The 20,464-nt window shown below is 43.0% G+C and overlaps 3 protein-coding genes across 15 annotated transcripts in view; 1 reads left to right on the forward strand and 2 right to left on the reverse strand.

Annotated features, from left to right (window-relative positions):
- The window catches only part of apbb2b (amyloid beta (A4) precursor protein-binding, family B, member 2b), a 41,619-nt gene extending 39,158 nt beyond the window's left edge, over positions 1-2,461 (reverse strand). For 5 of the 10 annotated variants that reach the window (XM_035637246.2, XM_047333870.1, XM_035637243.2 and 2 more), the window contains exon 1: positions 2,368-2,460. The gene's annotated coding sequence lies outside the window, so the exon portion shown is untranslated. Of the gene's footprint in view, positions 1-1,344; positions 1,527-2,367 lie in introns of all 10 variants that reach the window. The other 5 variants (XM_035637244.2, XM_035637242.2, XM_035637245.2 and 2 more) reach the window with 2 other exon arrangements.
- A 2,592-nt stretch (positions 2,462-5,053) lies between these two features.
- On the forward strand, positions 5,054-15,453 carry haspin (histone H3 associated protein kinase). Of its 3 annotated transcripts, none has more exons than XM_047334050.1 (16): positions 5,054-5,531; positions 6,325-6,486; positions 6,764-6,901; positions 7,508-7,651; positions 7,926-9,804; positions 10,331-10,472; positions 10,822-10,964; positions 11,261-11,449; positions 11,933-12,018; positions 12,229-12,291; positions 12,399-12,490; positions 12,661-12,740; positions 12,968-13,056; positions 13,670-13,812; positions 13,907-14,009; positions 14,728-15,453. In XM_047334050.1, exons 1-16 carry the CDS (start codon positions 5,350-5,352, stop codon positions 14,927-14,929), a joined length of 3,837 nt encoding a protein of 1,278 aa, XP_047190006.1. In that variant the 5' UTR covers positions 5,054-5,349; the 3' UTR covers positions 14,930-15,453. The 3 variants fall into 3 exon arrangements, with proteins under 3 accessions (XP_047190006.1, XP_047190007.1, XP_047190008.1); XM_047334051.1 differs by having other exon boundaries at positions 5,054-5,510; XM_047334052.1 differs by lacking the exon at positions 5,054-5,531 and adding an exon at positions 5,587-5,725.
- A 627-nt stretch (positions 15,454-16,080) lies between these two features.
- The window catches only part of fam184b (family with sequence similarity 184 member B), a 19,664-nt gene continuing 15,280 nt past the window's right edge, over positions 16,081-20,464 (reverse strand). The window contains exons 15-18 of one of the 2 annotated variants that reach the window (XM_035638177.2): positions 20,241-20,355; positions 19,132-19,239; positions 18,105-18,499; positions 16,081-17,420 (exon numbers count right to left, since the gene is read on the reverse strand). In XM_035638177.2, coding sequence (XP_035494070.2) covers positions 17,348-17,420; positions 18,105-18,499; positions 19,132-19,239; positions 20,241-20,355 — 691 coding nt within the window. In that variant the 3' untranslated portion in view covers positions 16,081-17,347. Of the gene's footprint in view, positions 17,421-18,104; positions 18,500-19,131; positions 19,240-20,240; positions 20,368-20,464 lie in introns of both variants that reach the window. The other variant, XM_047334066.1, reaches the window with a different exon arrangement.

Consider the following 20,464-nt stretch of genomic DNA (forward strand, 5'->3'; position numbering starts at 1 on the left):
GACTGTTTACCACAAGGTTTTTCCAATTGAAAACATGACATTATCCCAAGTTTCACTCATTCTTGATGCATAATGAACAAACCTCCTAAACACACACACACACACACACACACACACACACACACACACACACACACACACACACACACACACACACACACACACACACACACACACACACACACACACACACACACACACACACACACACACACACACACACACACACAGTGAATCATCGGTGCATATGTGCAAAAACAAATGCACGAGAGCCAGTGTCACCAGGGGAGAGAGAGAGGCAGGGAGACAGGGATGGAAAGTAAACCCTCTGGGGTGCCAGTCCAAAAACAGAAGCCAGGTCCTTTGGTATTTTTTGTCGATGTCAACAACTTCAGTGTCCTTCTCTGCCGCCACAGAAACACACACTGTACACACAACATGAACCGTGTCAGTGAAGTCCTTACATTCTCACGGCACAACAACAAACCCAGTCCTTCTTGTGCTCGTCAGCCCTCATCTGACGTCGGTGGTTTTCGAAAAAGGAAAAGTCAACAATAATTCCACATCTCTATGCACAAACGAAACGTTTGCGAGCCCCGTCTCGGCCCCTCCCTGCCTCCCGGACCATTAGACCGGAAATTTATTCACATCATTCACTGGATTCTTTAAACCCCGGTGCGTAAACAATATGCAATTAAGTGGCTCGATGTTTGTATAAAAAGAAAAGAAACAAGCAGGCGTATTATCTCAGGGTTCCTGGCATAAGTGATCAGAGCAAAGGCTGCAAACGATTAGCTGGCCACCAAGTACCAACACAGGCCTCACCCCCAGGGCCTGCAGGGCCCGTAGCCCCCCGACTCGTCCATGTAGTGTGCGCGAGTCAAGAGAATGAGCTCCCTTATGCCCGTTTGTTTCACAATGAGCCTCTTTCTTACTTAAATTGTAACTCAACACAGAAACCAACAACATAGGAGAAGACGACAAAGGAGCCGAGACAGCTGAGAATCAGGAGCCGGAGCATCGCTGCGCTGGAACCGAAAGGACAGAGGTTAAACTGTCATGTCTTCTGGTCACTGAAACACACGACCTACCTACTGAAGTGTTCTGTGACCCAATCGCTTCCATTCGTTTTGTTAGTTTACAGAAAGTTATTAAGCAAGAAAAGGAGTCAAACATGGAGCTGGTGCAGGTTCACGGTCAGTTTTTTTCTCCGTTTCACGTCATTGAAAAAGTGAATATCAGATTAAAGATGCCGCTATTATGAGCTGGATGACTTCTGTGACAAACACTGGTTTGATACGGGCGGAACGACAATCAACAGAGAGACTGTATTGTGTAAATAACCTGTATGTCCAAGGCCGTGCGGCAGACGAAAGTCCCCATGTCACCACCAGCCTAGTGATCCAGCTCAGCAGGTCAACACACGCAGGGCGGGTTAAGCCGAGGAGGCCGGGTCAGACACAGATCAACTGAACTGAGTGGACGCGGGACGGACGGGTCATCGAGGTGAGCTGAGCAGTCAACATCTGGAGAAGAAGACCCCTGGTCAGACCTTGTACAGATGTGACGGGACCAACTGCTGCTGCTGGACCTCGAGTTTAACAGACGTGAGGCCTCATCCATGTTATTTCACAGCTCGGTTGCATCCATTTTCATTCACATTTGCTTTTAAGGGGTTCGTGGATTTAAACGACCCGCAGAGAGAGAGAGAGAGACACACACACACACACACACACACACACACACACACAGAAACACACACACACAGAAACACACAGACAGACAGACACACACACACACACACACACAGAAACACAGAAACACACACACACACACACAGAAACACACACACACACACACACACACACAGAAACACACACACACACACAGAAACACAAACACACACACACACACACAAACACAGAAACACACAGAAACACACACACACACACACACAGAAACACACAGAAACACACACACACACACACAGAAACACACACACACACACAGAAACACACACAGAAACACACACACACACACACAGAAACACAAACACAAACACACACACACACACACAGAGCAGGCGAGTCGCAGCAGCGGCGGGTCCACGGCTCGGGGAACTGCGTTCACACTAACAGACGTTGAACCACCACGGACACACAACTACATGTGACAAGAGCCCGGGGGAGGGAACACGCGCCGCCGCCTCCCGGTCTCCTCCTCCCCCCCGACTCGTTCGCACCACATCGGGCCCCTTCGACGGCGAAGCGTCGCCCGAGACGAACATGGAAAGTTGCTCCCGTTTCCAGACGAGTGAACCCGAGACGGGGAGCCGCGGCACGAGCGACAACTGTCCACATCACTCACCTCCTCTCCGGTGTGTTCACGTCTTCTCTGTCCTCTGTCCTCCTTCTTCTTCTTCTTCTTCTTCTTCTCCCGTCCGCTCTCTCTCTCTCTCTCTCTCTCTCTCTCTCTCTCTCTCTCTCTCTCCCTCCCTCTCTCTCTCGGCTTGTTTCTTTTCCCCGCCCTCCCCAGATGCCGCTGTTTTCCAGCAGGGGGAACCGGGCGACGCTGCTCCGGAAGCAAACGCTCCTCTGTGATTTTTTTTTTTATTTTTTCTTCAAACTCCCTTTATTATATTCTAATATATATTCTATATATTCTATAATACATGGAAGAAGACCGAATGTTATTATGTAACTGTGTTAATGCCAGTGTGACAGGGAACTCGAGGAAAAGGAACATCTTCAGAAAGAAGTTTTCAATATTTGGGGATTCAGTGTTTCCTAAGAGATCCACAATTCTGAAGTCTATGATGATGAGGATGATGATGATACAACTGTTTTCAAATTCAAATTACACACTGTTGATTTTTATAGTGAAAACACGTCAATGCACTATGCAGAAAGCAGACAATACAAAATCTCAAAAGTGTATGCGCTAGCCAATGACTTTTCAAAATAGCTAACTCACATATAAAATAGGGGGAAAAAAGAGATGTTAAACATTATTCCTAATACAGACCAGTTTTATAGGAACAGAAAATCCCTTTGAATAGAAAAAATATATATAACTTGTAAACCCAAGGTCAGTGGGAATAATATATTCAGTGCCACTGTCAGAAATTAAGTGAACATGGAAAAACTAAAAGAGCATTTTGTCTTAAATGAGCATATCTAGTGTTTGGTTATGCTAAGTGTATGGTTAATATGAATTTGTCCATCTCCCTGCTCCTCCCTGAACACAGAGCTGCATCAAATCTCACCAAGATACAGTCCCAGAAGACTTAAGCAGTACGTAGTAATATGTTATTGTCCTTTCTGTGGCTGTGAATGAGATCCAGTCACCTGACTGGATTACCTTTGATCAACTTTCAAGTCTGTGCAAAAGGATTTTCATTGCATAAAAAATTAATGAGGAGTAATTGCTGCCTGGAAGGCAGGGAAGTGATTAAACAAAGCCATGCCTTTGAATAACATAATTGGCAACAATGTAAGTATGTTTTTTTTAGGTAATTGTCTAAAAGTGCGAAACCATAAAGTACAGTGTAACTGTGTTAAAATGTGGATTTGTTAGAGTACAGCTTTGACTGGAGGCTAAAAGGAGCAGATGTGCTTGAAAATGAGCCGTTTTGATAGACTGCCATGAAATTTTGAGTTGACATTTGTCCTAGTCCAGACATTTCACACAGTCCTTGAATTAATCCTCATTTCTATGGACTAAATTTAGTACCATCTATGGGAATATTTCCTCTTGTCCATCACTATAAGTTCATGACAAGGTACCTATAAAAATAATGACCACGTAGTAGTATTTAATGTTTTATGTCATATGGTGCTTTTTATAGTATCTGCTTTTGCTTTTTATCTTACTCTATTTGATTTTCTCTCTTTGACTGTGAAGCAGCATGTGACTAGCTTCTATAAAAAGTTGACATATAAATAATCTTTTCTTGCTTGCATTTCTTTGCTTACACATGCTATATGTATATACGCTGATCTAGTTTTACATTACAGTCTCACAGGGCAGACTAGTTTCATTTCTGATGCAAATATTTGCCCACTGATCAGAACACAGATACTGCAGAGGTCCAGTGTAGTTAACCCCCCCCCCCTATGAATTATCCAATATTTTTATATAAATTATAAATCTATGACAAATATAACACTAAGAGCTTTCAACTTTGCACAAACACAACACTGACGCAAATATCATAAATGTATGTGATGTAAAGAATGCTTGAACACACATTGTATAAGTAGGCCCGTATTCAGATAAAACAATGACATCTGGTGGTTACTTTGACTTACTGCATTGTGTATTAGATGACCGGTCTCTCTACTGTAGAGTGGACGAGGACATTGACCACATCAATTATGTCAATAAAAAAATATTCTCACATTTTTCAAGTCTGTCTTAAAACAATATAAATTCATGGACATGCATGCGTGTCTTTTAATGTGATTTTGCTCAAGTATGTTTTTATATACTTATATACCGTGCCAAATGTGTTTTTAAAAACTCATTAAAACCAGATTTTTAATCACCCAACTTGGTGGAATTATTAGTTGGGAGGGCATCTCCAAATTATTAACTCTTCGAGCTGATCGATCAAAGGTCAAAGTCAAACAAATACAGTGAAAAACTCTTTTTTTCCCAAGATGTCTCTGCAAATAAACGAACGTTGGTCCTCCTTTTTCAAAGTGCTCACTTTTCTATTCATTGGACATGCACACAGTGCGCGCTGTTCGAGGCAAACTCACAGTCTGGAAATCGTTTAACTCTGTGCAACACTTGTCTCCTCATGTCTGGTTTGATCTGTAAGTAACACACATGGTGACGAACACATCTGTAAAATGTGACATGAAACGTTAAGATAAAGCCATAATGATGTGCATTACTAACCAACTTACTGACAAAAAGCGAGCCAGGACAAACCCCGAAGTTTAAAAAGCAATTTAAATGTATCAAGGGATGTAACGACTCCGATCCGCCAGGTGGCGCTATGTTGTCGCAATCACCGTGTGTTGACCAATCATCGGTGAGACCCGTAGTTTGAATAAGAAGCGGTCGCGGTTCCGGCGGATTAACGCAGCACAAGAATGAAGGAGACAAGACAGGAAATGTACAACGACAACAATCATGGATACGGGTTTACAACTGCTATTTTGTCAGGCGGAGTCACAGTGAGATCAGTCGGTCGTTGTTCAGGTGTTGTAAAGCCGCTGCTTTAGTTTCGTTTATACACTTAACGTCAGCACAGCTCAGTAACGTAGGTCTCCTCCGAGTTGTTGACACGTTAAACCCAAGTCGAACACAATAGCGCGGTAATAACTGTACATTGCAAACATGAAGCCCGCGAAGTCGTTATTCCTGAAGACGTACGGCAAACAGAGGCGAAAACTGCCCGCCTGGATTTCACCGGAAAACCGCAAGCAGGCCTTCGACAGCACCGCCTCAACTGACGGTGACGTCTCCGTCTTTGAAGCCGCAAAACCTACGAAGACGAGGTTCGTTGAAGTCGACGGGTGGTGAGAGTCCCATCACCTGGGCTGCCTTTCTTTCTTGTGTTGTTAACAGCTTCTGTCTTCAAACTGATGTTTTACAGTTACTTGGGTATCAGGGGAACTCACCGGGGCAATTTATGGGGAACATTGTAACACACAGAACATATAGAGGAAGAAACACATGGCATGAGAGTCGGCCTGCTCACTGCAACACTCGAGTTAGGTTTTATCACAGCTACAACTGTACAGCATTTCACAATGACCTGTGTTTATAATGTTCTGTCAACGCCAATTATATAAATGAAATATAAAAGTTCTAAAAGGCTAAATGACAGAAACCTCTCTGTATAATGAAATGCAGTTTCCCAAGCACAGCAAGCTGCAGCCTCCAAACGATCAGACAGTTGAGACGGTTCCTCTCTCAAACTGTTTGGATTCAGACAACCTAGACGGAGGGAGGCTCTGTTGCAGGACTTGTAATTTGTCTTCTTTTGTTCTGCAAATCAATAAGCCACAGGGACATAACAAAAAGCTTCCCCACCACACAGAGCATTGACAAGTTTATTTGTTCTGAGTTATCTGATCACCACTCAAAGTGCTCTATGGATCGAACAAATCAACTCCTGAGCCACAACCTGATCTGATCTGGCATTTTTCATATTACAGAAAAGTTAGAGTAAAACCATTTACCGCCGAGACAGCCTTCCAGGTTTATTATCACGTACTGTCTGTAAAGCTTTTCCTGTCCCACTTGCTCCCACGCTTGACATCATAACTTTAGTGCTTTGTGTGTCTTCATTCATTTTTCATGTCACAGGGAGAGGCGGACTAGTGTTGCCAGTCGAAGAGCAGCTCGCCCTGCCAAGAAAAAGGCCATGCTCTGTCTGACAGAGGATACCCGTGATGAAGAAAGTGTTGACAATGAGGAGAACATCGTCCCCTCTCCCCCTCAGGCATCTCAGCGGATTAAGACGACAAGGTCAGTGAACAAACATGCAATTTTGAGTCATGTCCTAATCAATGAACAGTTAATCGTTAAGTAAAAGATCTTAAACATGAAAATTAATTAATTTGCATTAATAATTAGAGTTATAATAATATTTTGTCCATCTCTGGATTTACAGCATAGAGCGTGAAGTTCCTTGCATTATTTATTGACTTATTTCTTTGTTGTTGTTTTTCTGCCCCCATGCTTAGTATTTTTGACCTGCTCATCTATTGGGTTTCTTCTTTTTTTTCTCTCTCTCTATTATTAGAGGGAAGAAGACTAGTGCTTGCGGTGGTAGAGCAGTGCGTCCTGCCAAGAGAAAAGCGGTGTCATGTCAGACAGAGAACAGCAGTGATGAGGAGAACATCAGATGGCCCTCTCCTCCTCGGCAGAGCAAGACGACCAGGTCTGTGCACACAGCCATGCATGAGCAGAACACATAATGCAAACACAAAGGTTTGTCAGAGTTTTCTGACTCTACTATCAAACAATATCCGTAAGCAGATATTTAAAGCTACTAGTAATAAAACAGAACTTATCCATTTGAGCAGCTCCTACAAATTACGTTTATTTTTGCCTATTTTTGCATTATCTTCTTTATAATATACAAAACATTATGCTAATATTGAATTCTTGCTCTGACCTTAGATGCATGTCTTCAGTAATTAATGTGAAATGTGTATTAATGTGGACACATTTTCAGAATTGGGCTTTTGAATGTACAACTACGTGCTTTCCTGGAATCACTCACTTGCAAAAGTAATTGGTGTGAAACTTCTCAAATATTCAACATTTTCCGTGAATAGTTCTAATTATTACACATTTACTGCCCATTTTCCACTTTTCCAACTCTTCATACACCTTCAGCTTCTTCAACCAAATTAAAGCCAGCAACCCAGTTTAGCGTCAGCCTTTCAGCAGCCAGCATTCGAAACGCAATTTCTTTAGAAATGGCCTTATCTTCTTAGTCTGTTAATGTGTTTCTGAAATGATTTTTGTTTCTGCATTTCAGCAAGAAAAGCCAGCTCGCGTCTGTTCCAGGAGTTTTGACCACGCAAAACGGGCAGAAGGTTCCAGTGACCAGCCAGAGTGAGGATGACTCTACGTCTGCTCCTAAATGTGACAAAAAATCAGTCAAAACGAAGAGAGACTCTAAGTAAGTTCTCAGCCGGTCAGGTTGTTTATGCCAGTAGTAAATAACCAAAGAGTGTCTGTTAAGGCTGGATCTAAATGTCCAGACTTTTAAAAAATGATTTTGAAATGAGTTACAGCACCATAAATCTAATTTTATCTCCAGAAGACATATGAGTTGACGTCTGCGAGTGCTCAGTTCCTAGTTCTGGAGAGCGGGTGGATATTTGGATTCAACTTGTCCCTAGTAATTGTTGTAACCATTAGCTCTCTTCCTCTTCTGCTTTTTCTTCTCTCAGTGTTCATCCTCGTTCAGTGGGCCGCTTTGTAACCCGCCGCAGACGCGGGGCTGCTGCCAAACCAAAACTCCCGAAACCAATAGTCAGTATGCTCAACTCCTCAGATGACTTTACATTTGGAGCCCTTTGCTCCAAAAGTACTCGCCTACCTACCAGGAGACGGGTGAAGGTTCCTCCAGGGTTTCTGGTGTCGAGTGTGGAGAACTCTGTGAATGCTACAGGGACTTTCAGCTTCGCCACCCTCCGAGAGATATCCCTCAATGAGTTGGCAGATCAAAGCCTCGGACCCCTCCCCAGGAACCCCATATTTTGCTCTACTCCCTCTGCCGAATCATTCGGCAAACGTCCACACCTTAAATCCTTTCCCATCGATGATAAGTCCTCTAGCCCTCCATCCTTGACAGTAAGCTGTACAGGTGTCCTGAGCCCATTTCAAGAAGATCGGGATTCACCAGGGCAGCTTGTCTCCCCACCATATTCTGCACCATCCACTGCGCTTCACTCTGAGGGAAAGCTGCAGTCGAGCCTTGGTGAGCGAGAACCACACCTGCATCCCCGTGAAGAGCCGTCTGGAGATTTTTTCATGAAGCACGAGAGCACGGACAAGAGAATCAGCTGTAGTGAGGAAGCCAAAAGCTACCGTGAAGACTCAAAGACCAAGAATGTTGGGGAATTACCAAGTTTAATTGAACTCTCTTCAGGCGGTGAAAGTGGCTGCGAATTTGTGTCTGCAACAGGGAGTTTGGAGTGGCTGATAGAGGCTCTGAAGGAGACATGTTTGACCAACCTCTGCACAGTGCAACTGGAGAGATTAGACATCCTCACTGTGACTCAGCTTTGCAGTCAAACAACCTACTCATCCTGTTTGGGACTTTCAGGCTCCGTTCACAGCCAGCATACAGATGAACATCCACCGTCTGTGGACAGCGGTCGAACTGCATCATTCAATCTTCTTTTGTCTGAGACAATCGATGAAAGCGGTGATTATTTACAGTCAGAAAATAGTTTGGAGTCTCCCGGACAGGCAGATTCAGTGAATGACGGTTCGCCATCGGTTGCCTGTGAGCAGTCAGCCGAATACTCCTCAGCATCAGTACTATATGATGAATCTAGCCACCACACACTGAGCAGTGTTGATTTTATTATGGGCACACAATTACCAGCACGCAGCCCCGTGCAATCACTGTTTACTGAAGAGGAGGTCGTAGCAGAAAGGAACAAATGTCTTGCCAAGAAATGCACCATTCAGCTCAAAAAACTGACCTCGTCACAACTCAAAGGTTGCACACAGGCAAATTTCTCTTGTAACCGTAGGTCTTCTTATCCAGATGCTATTAGGTCTGACAGTGACCACACATGTAACATCGACGACCCAGAAGATCTCACACGTTCAGGAGGAACCACAGGGGGAATGTTGGCGTCTGTTAGACTGTCGATAAACAGCAGCAGTCCAGTCGCCCAGACACAGTCCAGTGAATCCGAAGTAGAAGAAAAGGTAGCTGTGCTCACAACAATGCTGAAGGAGAAATGTCTATCTGACAAAATCACCGTTGAGATAAAGAGAGTATCTATATCACCGTTAAAAGAAGACAAAAAGCGGAACTCGTCCACTGTTTTGTCCGACTCGGCCAGTGATGAACAGATAAAGACTGACATTTTGCCCAAAAGAAAAAAGATGTCTCTGGTTCCCAGAGAAAAGAAAAGGAGGAGCATGTCTACCGACCGACCTGGGACGACAAGGAAGGTGTGCGTGAGTGGCCTGAGTGTGAGTCGCTGGAAAAATAAAAGCGCCGCCAGCACACGCACGTGGGCAGGTGATGTCAAGTCCGTGGACTGTAGCATCAATGAGCTGATCTCCACAAAACACAAACAGCCACGGGTGAGGACAAAGATAATGTCTATTTATTGAATTCGTTATTCAAGACATTGATAATGACATCTGAAAAACTCAAGTCACATGTTTCTTCAGATTCAGTGACTCCTGAAATCACAGAAAGTTTTTAGTTAAATATAGCAGTTCTACACTTGACCTTGTTATTATTCATCTTATGTGGAAATAAATCTCAATTATAATCCTTACTGTCTTATCAATGCTGGGACAGTTTGATGAAATGCTCCTTGTAGATATGTTTTTTTTAATTGCTGTGTCAGCACCACCAAAAAATCAAAATCCCAAATTATCTGCACGGCAACTCATCAGGAAATGTTAGCGGAAAAATATTTCTTGTGTTTTTGGACCAAGTTACACAAACTGATTTTAGTTTGAAGTGTTAATTGTTTTTCCCTCTACTACAATCCCACCCAATGGATATTTAGTGTTACGGTAATTGGTAGGGAGGATTTAAAATGTCGGCTGGTAGAGCTGTGGCATCATTAACGATCTATCTCATGCATCCTGTGTGTAGGAGCTCGGAACAATAATGAACTTCTCCACGCCGGTGAAAGCGAACCTGCACGACTTCTCTTCCCTGTTGGCTGACCTCACACCAAGCACGCACACGTGGAGCCGACTCAAAGCCGCCCTCTCTGTTCATCGCAAAGGCATGAGTGAGTAAATCTCTCTTCAGTTCTTTGTTAAAAAAAAATAAAAAAAAAATGGACTATTTATATAGCGCTTTTCTAGTCATATAGACCACTCAAAGCGCTTTACAGAAAAGTCACATTCACCCATTCATACAGCGCTGCTATTTACCATGCATTTTTCTGTCACATTCATACACTGTCGGAAGAGCAGTCAGAGGCAATTTAGGGTTAAGTGTCTTGCCCAAGGACACAACGGCATGTGTACTGGCGGAAGCTGGGATCGGAAGGTTGGCGGACGAACGACTCTACGTCCTGAGCCTTGTGACTGTTAACATTTTTATATGTCTCTTTTCTGCCCTTCCCTTCTCATTAGTGCTGCTCACTCCGAGGAGCTTACATCCATCAGGCTCTCCTGGGCGGGCAGCTCTGGCGGACCTCAGCCAGGATCTGTTTGCCACACCCCTGCGGACGCTGCTCCCCAAACACCTCCGGTCACAGCTGTACCACGAGTCTCCGGTATAACACAGTCATAAGACATACTCATATAAGCTTAGTTTGTAAAGTACACCTGGCAAAAACTAATTCAGTCTAATACAACACGGCTGCTTTCATGACGATTATAGTTTTACATTTTTTGTTTGTTAAAATGGAAACAAGTTTGTCCTAGTCAGACACAATATGTCAAATATTTAAGAAACACTTAAAAACATTTGTACCAACGATGTCCTACAAACTGACTATGAATGATTAACAACACATCTCCTGCCTGTGGACCCGCGTAACCTCCTGCCTCCTCTCCTCTTTTGTTGCAGACTGCGTGTGAGGAGGCAGATCTGTCAGATGCAGAGAAGGTGTATGCCGAGTGTGGTCAGAAGCTCCCTCTGCCCTGGGAGGAGTGCATTCTCCCTCACCGCATGAAACAGTGTGTTAAGATCGGGGAGGGGACCTTCGGTGAGGTCTTCTCCACCACTAATGCCTCGGGAGACACCGTTGCTCTCAAAGTACGTATTTGTGTATTTATGGGATATGATGTCAAAATATATTGCATCACAAGCATCTTGTTTTACTTTTAAGAGACATACGTACGACCCACTTGACCCAAGATCATATTCCACGGTCTGTTTCTGTAAATAAAACTTGCTCAGGCGTCATGTCATGAGCCAGGATTAGAATCTAGGCTCGTGATTAACCTGATATCAAGTGGTTGTAAACATCTGGTGATGTTTACATCAGCAATTTTTGTTTGCTGAAGAAGGCCATGGGATAAAGCTGTAAGGGGGAGGGGAAATGTGTTAAGGAAGAATCTCCACATGCAGTAATGTCATGTTAAATTAGAAATAGCACCTTAGCAGAACTACGCTATATTCAGTTTTGTTTAGGCCTGTCAAATGTCAAGATAACACACTGTTCCATAATTGTGAAAAAAATGCTCATTGCAAATGTTTGTGTGTTCTGCAGTGAAACAGTTGTTCTTGTCTTGACAGATAATTCCAGTAGAGGGCAGCGAGAAGGTGAACGGAGAGGACCAGAAGACCTTTGGAGAGATTCTCCATGAGATTATTATCTCAAAGTGAGTGGCACACTTGAGTACAAACTAACACTGTTAACACATCATCACACTGCTCCATTTACTGGGATAGCCACTGATATATGCATGGGGGGAAAAGTTGTGTATTCAAAGTCATATTCATAAGCTCTGAATGTTTCAATGTGCTGAGTGGTGTCTGGGAAATGTTTTTCACTTAACTGCACTCTTTTGCTTTGTTTTATTTTCTGCCAGGGAGCTGAGCCGGCTGAAAGAGAAGAAGCAAAACCAGACTCACAGCTTTATTGGACTCAATGAGTAAGCACTCTCTCTCATCCTTTTTTGTTGTTTTTTTGCTGTTCTTTTTTTTTTGTCTGTTGCCGTCTCAGCAGTCATGAGCGACTTGATGTGTTGTTGTCTCACAGTCTCCACTGTGTTCGAGGCTGCTACCCTCCGGATTTCCTCAAAGCTTGGGACACATTTGACCAGCAGAAAGGCTCTGAGAATGACATCCCAGGTCAGTGGGTCGTCTTTGAGGTTGCAGTAACTGATAGAACTCAGAAACATATGCAGTATGTCATTTAAGCCCCATCAAGGCCCTTCCAAACATGATCCAACATATATATTTGCAGGACCAGGTTACTTGTTTCTCTATTTCACTGGATCTCTTTGCTCCTCTTTTCACAGATTTCTTTGAACAGGATCAGTTATTCTTGATCCTGGAGTTTGAGTTTGGAGGCGCCGATCTAGAGAACAGCAATGGAACGGTACGCACGCCACAACGACAGCAGCTCATGACTTTTGCACGTTGCACAAATGATTTCAAACATTGATGAAGAGTAAAAATAGCGGTGTCCTGAATTGAGACATTACAATTTGATGTCAGTTAGATCTTAAATATGTAGGCTGGAGACGATGTGGAAAGAAGTTGCTCATATTAGCTTTTGCAAATGCAAATGCAGTCTTTAATTCAAGCCTCTCTTGCGTCATCAAGCTTGCGTCTTTGGGGGTGGCGAAGAGCATCCTACATCAGGTCACTGCTGCCCTGGCTGTTGCTGAGCAGGAGCTACACTTTGAGCACAGGTAGAGCACTAAATCACAGACACGTACATAAACTCCAGCTTCTGATAAATGTGTCCTTCCTCGTGGCTGCTGCATCGTGGCACATTATGTTCATGTGTTACCACCATGTGTAGATCAGTGGAATAGGTAGGACTGTGTATCATCATTCAACTGAACAAAACAGAGACAAAACTTCACAGACAATTTGGCTTCAACTACAGACTATTATCATTATCATTACTATTTCTTATGCTGATAATCTAGTCTGGTCTATAGAATGAATAGAAAAAAATGCCATTACCATTTTACCGAGCCTAAGATCATATCTTCAAATATGTTGTTTTGTTCAACTAAAAGTCAGAAACCCTCCAATAAGCGACAGCTAAAATCCACATTTCATATATTTTGCTATTTGGCAGATTCCATCCGGGAGATTTAATCATTAGGTATTAAAATTTCGTACAGAATGACGAGGCATTTTTCAACTCTGTAGCATCTGAGCAATTTTGGTCGGTGTGATAATATAACAAAGCATCGGTACGAAGCCGTGATGTAGTGTGTGTGGTGTCGGTGTGATGGATAATGCGTCGGCGTCCTGTAACTGGACCCTTGTGCCCTTCATTGTGAACTGCAGGGACCTCCACTGGGGCAACGTGCTGGTCAAAACAACCAAGCAGAAGACGGGGAGCTTCCTCCTTAACGGAACAGTCCACTCTCTGGAAACCAAAGGGGTGCTGGTCCGCATCATTGACTACTCTCTCTCCCGACTAGAAATTGGTCAGATTTTTACTCCATCACATTTCGAATGTCTTGTTAAATATGTGTCACTGTTAAAATACTAAAAATACGGCTTGTGTTTTGTTGTGCCCAGATGATCTGACGGTGTCATGTGACATCTCGAACGACGAGGAGCTTTTCATGGGCCAGGGAGATTATCAGTTTGATATCTACAGACTGATGAGACAGGAGAACGGGTCAGTCCTTTTTGTGTGTTAGTGACAACTTCACATTGTGACATTTAACTTGTGTCTCTTTACTGTAAATGGGTCACGTAGAACAAATTCATCCTAAAAGCCCAGACTATGACTCAGTGAATCAATATGATATCTGGCAAGGATTTTCAAACTAAAATACTTTTGTTCTAAAACAACTTCTGATAAGATCAAATGTACTTTACCAATAATTTTATATTTTGGGAGATGCCACTCTCTAGTTAATACATCTCTGGTAAATATGAAGCTGCAGCCGGCAGATGTTTCTTCAGATATAAAGGCAGGAAATGGGGAAACAGCTTGCATATTTCCGTTAAAAACATCCACCTACCTGAACCTCCACAGGTCACAAACAATTGTGTAAAAACAACACGTTGTTGTGGATAATACAAATAATAATGCACACACAACTAATCTTTAGAGGTGTTTGTAGATGGATTTTAATCTTCTATCAGAGCCAGGTTAGCTGTTTCCCCCTGCTTCCAGTCTTTGTGCTAAGCTAACTTTCTCCTGGATATAGCTTCATATTTCCTGGATAGGTATGAGGGTGGTTTCTCTAATATATGTAATATCTAAAAGTTTCAAATGTGTTCTTGTGGATAATCCTGCTATTTTACAGTATTAAGTTAACATCTGAGGATGACTGTGGTCATGATTGATTGATTGATCGATCCTCTGCTGCTCTTACCGTCTGTCTCAGAAACGACTGGGGCAACTTCCACCCCCATACCAACGTACTGTGGCTCCACTACCTGTGTTCCAAGCTACTATCCATGAAGTACCGGGGCTCGGGAGGGAGAGGGGCCAAGGACACGCGAGTGGAGCTCACTCGTTTCTATGACAACGTCCTCGAGTACAGCTCCGCCACTGAGGCTCTACAACGCTGCCCCATGTTTCAGTAGTGAACACGTGAAGTGTGAGGATGCTCACTGATGTGTGTGTGTGTGTGTGTGTGTGTGTGTGTGTGTGTGTGTGTGTGTGTGTGTGTGTGTGTGTGTGTGTGTGTGTGTGTGTGTGTGTGTGTGTGTGTGTGTGTGTGTGTGTGTGTGTGTGTGTGTGTGTGTGTGTGTGTGTGTGTGTGTGTGTGTGTGTGTGTGTGTGTGTGTGTGTCATCTCAAGGCCAACGGCTTCCTGTAGTCAGCAGTTGGCCGCTTGCCCTTCACGACCTCTGATATGTAAAGACAGTTATCGATTCCCTTGTAACACGATGATAAGAGAAGGAGGTCACTTCATGTACAGTGTAACTATCCTTTGACAAAGGTTATTAAAATGACCATGTAAAAATTATGTATTCATGTGTTGTTAATGGCGCTTATTTATGTCTGTTCTTGCACAGGCGGCATATTTTCATACATTTTCTACACCCTAAGTATAAATGGTGGAAATATTCTTAATAAATTTCGGTTTTTAAAGTTTTTAACACCAAGTGGTATTGTGTTCGCAATTTTTGCAGTCTCTATTAGCTATTAGTGCGTGAATCCATCTTGAGTAATCACTATTTTGAGAAATTATACATTGTGTCAATCAAGGAACAGTTACAAATATTCTCGGGGTTTTAGCTTATCGAATGTGAGGAGTTGATGTGTTGTGTTCTAAACAATATCCTTTCGATCCATCCATACCTCTTTATCCATTAAGGGTCACCGGAGGTGGACTGGAGACAATCTCATCTGACATTGGGGTGAGATGTGGGGTTCACCCTGCAAAGGTCGGCAACGTATCACAGGGCAACATACAGAGACACACAACCATTCACACTCACATTCACACCCATGGTCTCCAATGAACCTAACCCAGTCAGCATGTGTTTGGACTGTGGGAGGAAGCCAGAGAACCCATGCAAACACTGGGAGAACATGTGAAACTCTTGTTGGTTTGAACCTGGATCCGAACTAAGAACCTTGCTGAGGTGCGACAGTGCTAACCACCACAAAACCATGCTGCCCATATCATATCTGTAATTTATAAATTGAATATCTTGATGGTCTCTGGTTTTGCCTTGACGAGCTATTTGAAATCGTCACCTTGGTCTCAAAGAAGTGGTAATGGCAAATATTTTCTGACATTTAATAGTTGATTCAATTGAAAAACAAACAGACAGATAATGCAAAAAATTATGAAAAATGATCATCTGCAGACCCAAACAAGATGCCAACCACAGGTACAGTATGTAAGGAAATGAATTGGAAAACCTGGACAGCCAATTCCATCTCAGTTTGGACAACTGAATTGGCAGTCTACAGGCAAACCTGTTATGTTGTACCTCTGCTGTAGAATGATGGTTCTTTTTTTTCAAAATATGGACAGTTTAAATATATGAAATACAACAAATACAGGAGACAATTTAAATTCATCAACCGTGAGAGATTTTGGCACTTCATTCTATGGTGCATTAGGCCAGAGGACGATGTCGCAAATCCAAGACACATCACATCAATTTAATAATTTGTTATATACAATTAATATAATTACATTCATATAATCTATTTTTTTAAGTGGTTAATCCACTCATCAATCTGAATCCAGGCATGGACAGATATGACAGGGTCCATGCACATCCCCCCCAGGTGAAAGTAAAAGGTGGTAAAAACACTGCATGAACCCTGTTTATCAATCATAATGCAATATAAGTTCTCTATATACTGTAATTAAGGATGTTATGCACATCACCCATCTCTAACATAATCATCCATAATCCTCGTTGAGCTCCCAGGTGCCTTCTCATTTCCCGCATGTATACAAAGAAGAAGCACTTACAAAAACAAAATATTTTATTCCATTTGATTCAGATTATTATACATTTTTGCATTGAAACAAGCTTCATTTTGGTAGGGTGAGTCGCGTGTGTCCGTTTTGATAAGATCTTGATTGAACATGTTGAATGCGTCCATACTCAAAGACACACTTGGTTGCAGATTTTCAGAAATATACATTTGCCTGGAAAAAAAACATGTAATGAGATTAGAGCAAAAGTTGTATTACAAAAGGAAGACTGCTTTAAAAAAAAAAGAAGAACCAAAAAAAAATAACCAACATATGGAAACATTCCAAACCGTACAAACAAGATCCGGCAAGCCCATGTTCTGAGAAGAGGTCAGGCATGTGTTTGAGAAGCACTTTTTGGTTGAGCTTTGAGGCAATGTTTGAGATGGCCTTGCTGGTGATGAGCCCATATGTTTGTTAATGTTTTGTGTGCGTGTGTTTGTGTTGGTGTGTCTGTCTGGGAAGCTAACGGATGTGTATAAGAAGCAATGGACTGTATATAAGATGTACTTGCAGCTGCTGTGTGTGAGTGTGTGTGTGTGTGTGTTTTTTTGTGCTCAGAAGGAGAAGTATTTGGTGAACCACTCCTGCTTCAGTCCCTCTGTCCCCCTCGGCTCCAGATATGGGCCCCTATGAAACACAACAGACACGCACGTAAACTTTAATATTGTGCTAGGTTTGAGAGAATTTTGCCAATTTGGAATTTTATTGTGCAGCAAACAACATAACTACCACTGCTACCATAGCTGTTAAACTAAACTCCAACGCAAGAGTGTTGCAATGAGCGTTGATTTTAGCGAAACTTTAAAAAAAAAAAAAATATATATATATATATATATATATATATATATATATATGTATATATATATGTATATGTATATGTATATTTCTAATTGGTTTATCCATCCTTCCATTTTATGTATCTCTTCTGAGACAGGACCATCAATGTAATTAATTATAGCATTATAATTAATGAATATCATAGACTGCAGAGAACTGCAGAACTGATAATGACAATAAATGTGTCTAGGCCATTTTGTCCCTACTGGTTTTTCAAAATATTTTCACATTTTGAAAATTATACCTGTGAAACAGGTATCAATTAGCTGTGGTATATGGACTTTTAATTGTATGGACCCCTGCAAAAACATGTCAAATAATGTTTGTGGTTGGTGATTACTTGATTATTTTTTTGGTTTCATGTAACTGTGGTATCTCATTGTGAAAACATGTCAATCTAAACACGTTTAAATAAATCCATCAGAGTTATGATTCTGTTCTAACATCATAGCCAAGACTTTCCGATGTCCATACCTGATTGATTGGGCCTGCAGGTGTGCATGAGGCTCCTGGCAGGAAGGGGACACGTAGCGGATACCCGTCGGGGGTGACGGGCAGACGGGGAGCGGGGCGGTGGGCGCTGGGGTCGGAGGGATGCAGGAGGTCCGGGACCTGGTGGAGCGAAGGAGGGAGGGGGAGGACTGTTGGCTGAGGGAGAGGGAGGTGTGCTTGTGTGGAAGAGAGGAGGTGGAGTAGTGGGGGGAGGTCTGGGGGTGGGGGTTGGACTGGTGCGGCAGGGTGGAGGAGGAGTGCTGATGGACGGAGGAGGAGGACGACGATGAGGAGGAGGTGGGGATGAAGACGCTCCTGTCGCAAGTACCGGCATTGGGGATGCTGGCGACGCAAGGAGGAGACTCAACATGCTTCCTCTGTCAGAAGAACAAGGTGAACACACAATTTTACTCAGAAGGGAGATTTTGCATTCTTCAATTTTGCATTCTTCAATTTTGCTTTACTGTATTTCAATAATGACATAAATCAAAATCCACCAAATGAAATTACTGATATATAATGAAAACTATGCACAATTGGGAAAATCATCCCCCCAGTCTGCCAAGAACCCAAGCTGACCACGGCAACCAAAAGAAAGAAGAACGCATCTTTGAAGTCAATAGGAGGTTTGTGTTTGGCATCAAAAAGATTTTGGAAGTTTAATTTCAATTGAAATTAATAAACGGGACACATGATTAAACACTTTGGTTCAGTTTGACCATCTTAGCTGGTCTGCAATCACGTATCCTTAGCGCCTCTTAAGTGTTTACTGGCTACACACCTTATTGTTCAAAAAAGAAATTCACCCAATTCTACATCTTTACTGGCCACATAAAGTAATAAACAGCAGTGTGACCGACACAGGGAGGATTCAGCCTCACGACGGCTCGGTGATCTGTCCAGTCGGGCGACTTGTACATTTGACCGCCTCGTGCCCCTGAAACAGAAGTTGGCTCCAGCCCAGTGAGCCCTTCGCATTATGTGCATAAGCCCGAACGGACAAACTCACCCTCATGGTTGGCGTGACGCTCCCGGGGCGGGACTTGCTGTCACGGAGCCTGAGGGTGCTGCTGTCCCCGGCGACAGGAGGGTGGAGCTGCAGCTGATGCCTCTCCTCCTGGAGGGAAGGAGGACGAGGAAGGACTTTCATTGGCCTTATTCACAGTTGGTGTTGTTGTTGTTGTTGTTGTTGTGCAAGAGTTGTATCTGGAGGGTGTACTTGTTTGCTAAGCTGCCTCATGCCACACAGATGGCAGACACAGCGCTCTGGCAGAGGAACGCTTCGAGAGAGAAAAAAGTAATTTTCTCCTTCGCAAACATGGCGGCAGAAGATTAATGAGCACACTGTTCCAATTGGATTTGCTTTGAGTGGTTTATATTTCACAGCCACTTTTACTTAGGCTCCAAGAAAACATCCTCTCTGTCAGCTGACTCTTCACCGTGTTATCTTACTGTTGTAAGGGTACTACAAAGGTTTAAAGGTAGACTATTCATTTTTCATATCTCACAGTTTTCAGTGAAGTGTCATTAGAATATCAGAGACACATGAAACACACACATGTTATATTTAATGTGCTTTTGGTAATAATATATGTGAGGTGGCATGGGCAGGGACACTTATTCTGTTTTGGTTTTTTTGTGCCGTCAACAAAAATATCAAAACCAACAATGTCTCAGTTCATCTCTCAGCACTTTCTGACTACACTAACCCTGTCTGCAGCACTCAGAGCCAAGCAGTGTTGTCGTTCCTACTGAAAACAGGTCACAAATATACCGTTTTATTAATAGAAACCTAATAATATCAGACCAAATAATTTCCTAAAAGAGCAGGGCACTGTGCTTTTTAGTTGATGTTATTCAAAGAGTGACTTGCTGTATAATTACACACGTTTGGTTGTTGCTCTAGCAATAACTCTAAAATAAACTGTAGAGCCCGTGTTGATCGTAATGTAGTACATAACATGTCGCCCATTGCAACTGTGTGGCTCACTGACACGTCTTTAATATTCTTATGACAACAACGGAGCTTTAGGGCAACAGAGGATTCGTCCGTGCCAATTTTTGACCACACGCCTGTAAGTCGGATTAGTTCATTTGTGTTCAAGTGTGTTGCCTCACCACCAGTCGCTTGATGAGCTGGTCCCTCTCGGACAGTCTCTCCTGGAGTCTCCCCAACTGCAGGTCGTCACACCGAGGCTCCCTCCTCCTGCACCGCTCCTCCCGCTCGCGCAGCCTGCAGTTAAATCATATACACAAACACACACACTTTCTCACATACCTGTGCTGACGTTCAGTGTTGCAACACATCTCACCCAGTGCTCTGCGTGCTCAGTAGTGTGCCC

The sequence above is a fragment of the Scophthalmus maximus genome, chromosome 8 (genome assembly GCF_022379125.1).
Source record: "Scophthalmus maximus strain ysfricsl-2021 chromosome 8, ASM2237912v1, whole genome shotgun sequence".
NCBI classification, from domain to species: domain Eukaryota; kingdom Metazoa; phylum Chordata; class Actinopteri; order Pleuronectiformes; family Scophthalmidae; genus Scophthalmus; species Scophthalmus maximus.

Bases quoted from the DNA above. Each gene is read 5' to 3' on its own strand.
- haspin (XM_047334050.1), top strand. From the start codon at position 5,350: ATGAAGCCCGCGAAGTCGTTATTCCTGAAGACGTACGGCAAACAGAGG. The intron at 10,965-11,260 runs GTATAACACAGT...CTTTTGTTGCAG, and splicing joins AGCTGTACCACGAGTCTCCG to ACTGCGTGTGAGGAGGCAGA. The intron at 12,741-12,967 runs GTACGCACGCCA...TGCGTCATCAAG, and splicing joins TAGAGAACAGCAATGGAACG to CTTGCGTCTTTGGGGGTGGC.